Source organism: Chiloscyllium plagiosum, chromosome 34 (assembly GCF_004010195.1).
Source record: "Chiloscyllium plagiosum isolate BGI_BamShark_2017 chromosome 34, ASM401019v2, whole genome shotgun sequence".
Taxonomy (NCBI): domain Eukaryota; kingdom Metazoa; phylum Chordata; class Chondrichthyes; order Orectolobiformes; family Hemiscylliidae; genus Chiloscyllium; species Chiloscyllium plagiosum.
Window position 1 is genome coordinate 2,582,754 of NC_057743.1, and position 7,144 is coordinate 2,589,897.

At 40.5% G+C, this 7,144-nt stretch overlaps 1 protein-coding gene across 1 annotated transcript in view; it reads left to right on the forward strand.

The window, feature by feature from the left end:
• Nucleotides 1–7,144, forward strand: part of zbtb40 (zinc finger and BTB domain containing 40) — a 105,467-nt gene that overhangs the window by 86,483 nt on the left and 11,840 nt on the right. The window contains exons 14-15 of the mRNA XM_043675396.1: nt 684–898; nt 4,499–4,507. Coding sequence (XP_043531331.1) covers nt 684–898; nt 4,499–4,507 — 224 coding nt within the window. The remainder of the gene's footprint in view (nt 1–683; nt 899–4,498; nt 4,508–7,144) is intronic.

Here is a 7,144-nt window from a genome sequence, read left to right on the forward strand (position 1 = left end):
ATCCTTAACCTGGTCCTATACAACCTTTCCCCCCACCTCCCGCCTTCAAAGGGAGCGCCCAAGACTTCAAAATTAAAAGCTTTGGCTCTATGGTTAGCTCAGTATGCATCAAAACATATTTTCTCACTTTCTTCAGATTCTTTATATTCCAATTAAAAGCTTCTTCACTTATCCTTCACAGATATAAATTGTGATGGGCACCTGAGCAACTGGCTTGTTGGCCTAATATGCTGCTGTTGTTGATGCAGATGTATTTTAGAGTTAGAAATTAACTATTTGAGATTAAGAGGTTTTTGATCTTCATGAAACCAGTTATGCAAATGAGGGCCCATTATTTATTGTTAGCAAAAATCAAAGTATGCTGTATAAAGTAACAATATTTTAATGTGATTCATAATAAATACTTTATCACTTAAGGTGGATGGGATAATCATTTTGGAGCCCCTTGATCATTCCAAAACTGATCAATTGTTCAATAGGACCTCCTGCAAGTTGAGCAAACTTTCCTAAATTGGGACCATCTATTTTGGCTCCAGATTAATAGTGATGGCAGAAATAGTTAATATAAATGAGATGTTTTCTAAAACAAGCAAAATGGGGACAAATTCAGATCTGGCAGTATCTGTAGAGAGAATGCAGAGTTAATATTTTGAGTCCAGTGACCCTTCTTCTAATCTGTGCAGATGTTGAAGACCCATATGATTGTCAGAAATGCCGGATGAGTTTTCCAACCCTAGAGGAGCATAAGAAGCATATCCAGGATGTGCATCCACCTGAGTACAATCCCTGTGACGTTTGTGGCAAGAATTTCAGTGCTCCATCACTTCTTGAAAGGCATATGGTCACGCATATTGGTGGAAAGCCATATAACTGTGACATTTGTGACAAGGCCTATCAGGTGAGCAGTTTGAACACAGATTATGAAAATCAAGTATTAGACTAGGCTCTAACATTTTGAGATTGTGTGTGTTTTGATCATTTGACAGCAACAGTATTTGGAAATGCACTGTAATACCTCAGATATATCAATATCACATTATGTTGACCAATAAAAGTGTCCTTGTCCTTAGAAACCCTCAGGAAAAATTACATTAATTTAACTATCTTTCAGTTTAGATTAGATTAGATGGCTTGCAGTGTGAAACAGGCCCTTCAGCCCAACAAGTCCACACCGACCCTCTGCAGAGTAACCCACCCAGACTCATTTCCCTCTGACGAACACATCTAACACTATGGGCAGTTTAGCATGTGGCCAATTCACCTGACCTGCACATCTTTAGACTTTTAGTTTTAGCAGTAAAATTGTTCCTTATACATAGATCCAAAATGGGAGAACTGAACTGACCTGTCAATCCCATAGAAATGGTGTTTCAAAGAAGTACACTGTATAAAAAGACTTTTGATGTTTTTGTGGATAATGTATTGAGGCTCTGTAAGTGACAGCAGTGCCAGGTGTTATTCCTCAACTGTGTTATGGTGGCTTTTAGACATGGTTGAAGTTCGTGTCCTTGAGCTAGGGAAGGTAAGTATTGACCAGTTATAATTTATATATAGTCAATATAACTATTACATTTCAGTTTTGTAGGATTGTTAAGACAATCGAAAGATTTGTGTTTTATTATTTTGTCCCCATTTTTCAGGTCAGTAATTCACAACTTCATAATGAGCAGGAGCCCTGTGCTATCCTAGCCAGCTGGCTTGGCTATTTGCTTGTGTGTTTGTTTAAGCATATGACCAAGCAATAGAGGTAATCCTTCAACCCCTCAAGTATGTTTCACCTTCAGTAAAATCATAGCAAATCTATTTATGTTTTAAATTCCATATTACCATCTACCCCCAATAATTATTGATTCTGTTTCCTAGCAAAAATCCATATACCTCTCCTTTAAAAATTATGCAATGACGGTTTGGGGCGGCACGGTGGCTCAGTGGTTAGCACTGCAGCCTCACAGCACCAGGATCCCAGGTTCAATTCCAGCCTTGGCTGACTGTGTGGAGTTTGCACATTGTCCCCGTGTCTGCGTGGGTTTCCTCCGGGTACTCTGGTTTCCTCCCAAGGTCCAAAGATGAGCCAGTCAGGTGAATTGGCCATGCTAAATTGTCCATAGTGTTAGGTGCATTAGTCAGAGGGAAATGGGACTGGGTGGATTACTCTTCGGAGGTTTGATGTGGACTGGTTGGGTCGAAGGGCCTGTTTCCACACTCTAGGGAATCTAATCTAATGCCATTGCTACCTTGTGAAGCAGAATGTTTCAAAGTCACAAAGACAACCCCCTGAGAGTTGAAAAAAAAATTCCTCTTCATCTCTGTCTTAAAATAGTGACCTCTCATGTTTAAACAGTGATCCCAGTTCTGAGTCATTCACGAAACAAAACATCTTTTCCACAAACATCTTGTCAAGCCGGTCTGGATTTTACATACTTCAATCCGGTTGCCCTTCTCCTTTTAAACTCCAGTGAAGCAAGCTCAGTCTGTATATCCTTGCCTCAAAAGACAACCTGCTCATTCCAGGTATCAATCTATTAAACCTGTGAACCACATTCAATGCTTTTACTTCCTCCTTTAAATAAGACCACTAAAACATTATTTGAAATGCCCTCACTGATGCCTTTTATAACTGAAGTGTAGCATCCTCACTTTGATGTTTCTTTCATGAGAAAAGATGACCTCCTTAACTAGCATTTTATGATTCGTGCAATAGAACATTTAAATCCCTCTACACCTCAAAATTTTGAATTTGTTCTCAGTTTAATTCTTCTTCAAGACAAAGTGAATAAGTTCACATTTTCTAACATTACATAACATTTCTTTTACCTGCTCTCTCAACGAGTATTTATCTTTATGCAATTTTCTTACGTCATATTCACAACATACTTTTGTATTTTAGTGTCATCTGAAAATTTTGCTACCATGTCTTCACTCTGCTCACACAAGACATTGCTATAAATTGTACAAAGTTGAGGCTGTCTTCCTCTGGGACTCCACGCATCACATCCTGTAAATCAGACTCCAGGCTCCCTTTTATCCACAGTGCATGTTATTTCTTCAAAGAATTTGCACCACACAAATCCCAACAGTAGACAATCTAACCATCACCCTTGACATTGAATAGTGTTATCATCACTGAACCCCACAATTAATGTCCTTGGGCTTAAAATTGACCAGACACTCAACTGGACTTACCACATAAACGCAGTGGCTACAAGAGCAGGTCAGAGGCTATGAATACTGCAGTGAGTAATTCACCTCCTGACTCACCAAGTCCTGTCCACAAGGCACAAGGTACACTCTTTCAACTTCGTAACACCTACCCCCTAAGAAAAAATGAACCATCATAATAAAATTATAGCTTCATTTTTTTTCTAAATCTTAAAGCCATTATTAAATACATATGGCATTAATCTAAATTATACCTCTCATGTTAATTCTGCACACCGATATAACTTTGGAATTGGTATATTCCAATCTTGTCTACACCTTTCCTTTGAAATCCACAATAACACATCTGCAATAACATTTTTATGACCTGCAACATGTACAATTTGTAAAGTAAAAGTATGTGACGTAAGACTTCAATTAAATAGTCTCGTATTTTTGTCTTTAAATCTTTCCAAAAATGTGAGGGGGTTGTAGTCTGTGTGCGTAACTGTCTCTGAAACAATGTTCGTCACATAAACATTTAAATGTTGTAAGGCCAGTACCAAACTCAATAACTCTTTCAATGGTGGAATATTTTCTCTGGTGGATATTGCGTTTCTTTGAAAAGTAGCCAGTTGGCTGTTCAAGAGATGCTGTATTGATCTACCTGCATCAATACAGCTCCAACTCCAAGAGTGCTAGTATCGATTGCAATGTTAAAGGATTTCAAAAGATTTGGTGTAGCTAAAACTGGTGTGGAGACTGTTAAATTCTCAAATGCCTCCTGGCATTGTTCTGTCCCCCAAAATTTTGTGTTCTTCTTTAGTAAATCAGTCAACGGTGCTACCACGCTACTGACGTTTGATACAAACTTCCAATACAATCCACTCAGTTGCAAAAATTGAAGCACCTCTTTCTTCGAGGATGGTCATGGAAATTCTTCAGTGGCCTTCATCTTCACGTTCCTTGAAGTCATCCTTCCATGTTTGTTATGTTCCAGGAACGTCACCTCTGCCTTCACGAATTCTGTTTTCTTTAAGTTTATTACCAGTTTTGCTTGTCATAATCGTTCAAAGAACCCTGCCAGTTGTACCATGTTATCTCTCCATGAGTAGCTAAAGATCATTGCATCATCAAGATAAATGGCACACTTACTTAATCCGGCCACAACCTGGTTCATGAGTCTTTGAAATGTGGCTGGTGTGTTCTTCATTCCAAAGGGCATCACTTTGAATTGATATAGCCCATTTGAGGTTATATCAAATGCAAACAAACGCAAAAACCTATTTTGCTTTCTCTGATAAAGATACTTGCCAGCAACCACACACTAAGTCCAACTTAATTTTGTAAGTGATTTGTCCAACTTTCTCTCTACAGTCCTCCAACCTTGGTATCGCGTAGGAGTCTGATTTAGTTACAGTGTTGACTTCTGATAGACCACACAAAATCGTTGAGTTCAATCAGGTTTGGGAACTGGAATGATCGGCAAACTCCACTCACTCCGACTCGATTTGATGAGGTCTCCATTGAGCATCCTATTCCGTTCCTTCCAGACCCGTGCGGCTTTGAGAGGATTAAGCCTGTAGGGGTGTTAAGAACAAAGAATGTTACAGCGCAGGAACAGGCCCTTCGGCCCTCCAAGCCTGCGCCGATCCATATCCTCCATCTAAATCTGCCGTCTATTTTCTCAGCATCTGTGTCCCTTTGCTCCTTGCCCATTCATGTCTCTGTCTAGATACATCTTAAATTACGCTATCATTCCTACTCCTACCACCTCAGCTGGCAACACACTTCAGGCACCCACCACCCTCTGCGTAAAGAACTTCCCACGTATATCACCCCTAAACTTTTCCACTCTCACTTTGAACTCATGACCCCTAGTAATTGAGTCTTCCACTCTGGGAAGAAGTTTCCTGCTATCCACCCTGTCTACATCTCTCATGATTTTGTAGGCCTCAATCAGGTCCCCCCGCCACCACCTTCTTTCCAGTAAAAATAATCCTAATCCACTCAACCTCTCCTCATAGCTAGTGCCCTCCATACCAGGCAACATCACGATGAACCTCCTCTGCACCCTCTCCAAAGCATCCACATCCTTTTGGTAATGTGGCGACCAGAACTGTACTCAATATTTCAGATGTAGCCAAACCAATGACTCATTTTTTTCTCAATTTGATAGCGACCACTAAACCCGGCTTTGAAGGAACCTCCTACCATTGGTAACAATTCTAATATGTCATCCCCACAAGAAAACGTCTGAGTTTGAGTTTTCCATCTGCCTCCTGCTTCACTCTATCCTCTGCCTTCTAAGTGCTGTTTAGCTAATTCGCCAGGTTTAATCTCTCCATCACTTCATACATAATCCAAGTGTGAGATCTCTGACTTCGGTCCTATCAATTTTTCCTTAATTAGTTTCATGGGCTCTCTCACTTTCATGTCTGATTATGAATTCAAAGGGAGCAAACTGAGTAGGTTTGTTTGGGGCATCTCTAATGGCAAACAATATAAATGGGATACCTTTATCCCAATCATTCGGGTAATCCTGATGGTAAGCTCTTAACATGGTCTTCAGAGTCTGATGCCACCTTTTCAAGACTCTCTGGGATTCGGGATGGTACGCACTTGATTGAAGTGCTATTGCCTAAGCTATCCATGACTTCCTGAAGTAGTTTAGCAGTAAAATTAGATCCTTGGTCTGACTGAATCTCCCTGAGCAGCCCATACCAGGTAAAGAAAGCTACCAGCTCCTCCTCCACCCTTCTTGCCTAACACTCCATTATGGAATTACCTCTGGACATGTGCTAGACATATCCAGTATGGTTAGCAAATACTGGTTCCCACTTCTAGTTTTAGGGAGGGGACCTACACAATCAATCTTAACCCATGTGAAAGTTTCTTCAAATGTGGGAATTAGCAACAAAGGTGCTGGTTTTATCACTGATTGTGCCTTACCTACTATTTGGCATGTATGGCATATACGGCAAAATTGAACCATGTCCTTGTGCAGTCCAGGCCAATAGAAGTGCATTTGTACCTTAGCCGGAGTCTTCCTTACACCTAGGTAACCTCCTCCTGGTAATTCATGTGCTACCCACAACACTTTCAGTCTGTAGACAACCGGCAACACAGGCTGGTGCATGTCCGCCCATTTCTCAGCTGCACTGACCTGCCATGGTCTTCATTTTCGCCTTAGGATTCTACCTTTAAGTTAATAACCCTTGTGAGTTTTTTTTTAATCCAAGTATGCATCATGATATAGTTTTTTTATTGTCTCATCTTTTTATTGTAAGTCCATTCGCCTTTCAGGAATACAGACCTCTACCTGACCTTCCACCTGTTCAGGTTTTGCCTATACTATTACATTAAACAGGGTGTCCGCTAACTGAACCTCAACTCCTTCATCTTTCTCTTTAGCTTTTCCTTCTTGCTATAATTTATGACAGTGGGATCCTGTTACACTGGAATTTTTCCAGATTGTATAGTATTTTTCTTTCAACTCCTCAGTTCCCTGGTTTTCCTTTGGCTTTTTCACCACAAGAGGCATTACTCCCATCTTGGATCCTGCTAGGTCGTTCCCAAGAACAAACTGTATTCCTGGAACTGACACTCTGTCAATCACTCTCACTGTTACTTCTCCAACTTTGATTTGGCTCTGCAACCTGATCTTACACAAGGCAACACTAAATTTCTGTCCACCTACTTCACAGATTATCACCCTCTCAGGTAACATGTCAGAAAGAGTGCAAATACTCTCCTCTCTTACTATTAGAGACTGACCAGCTCCTAGACCTTACAAAAATTGTGACTTCTTTCCCTTCTCCCCTTGTTCTTCCTGAGTAAACTTTACCCACAGAGGTGAAATCTTTACAGAGATTGGGCACTAACTCATTACCCAGCCCCTGCCGAGGCTGTGCAGTTACCTGCAGCACTTCAGCCTTTCTTGGAGTTTCCTTTTACTACTTCCATTAATCCCACAGGCTTATCCTCTTTTATCACATCTTCTCTC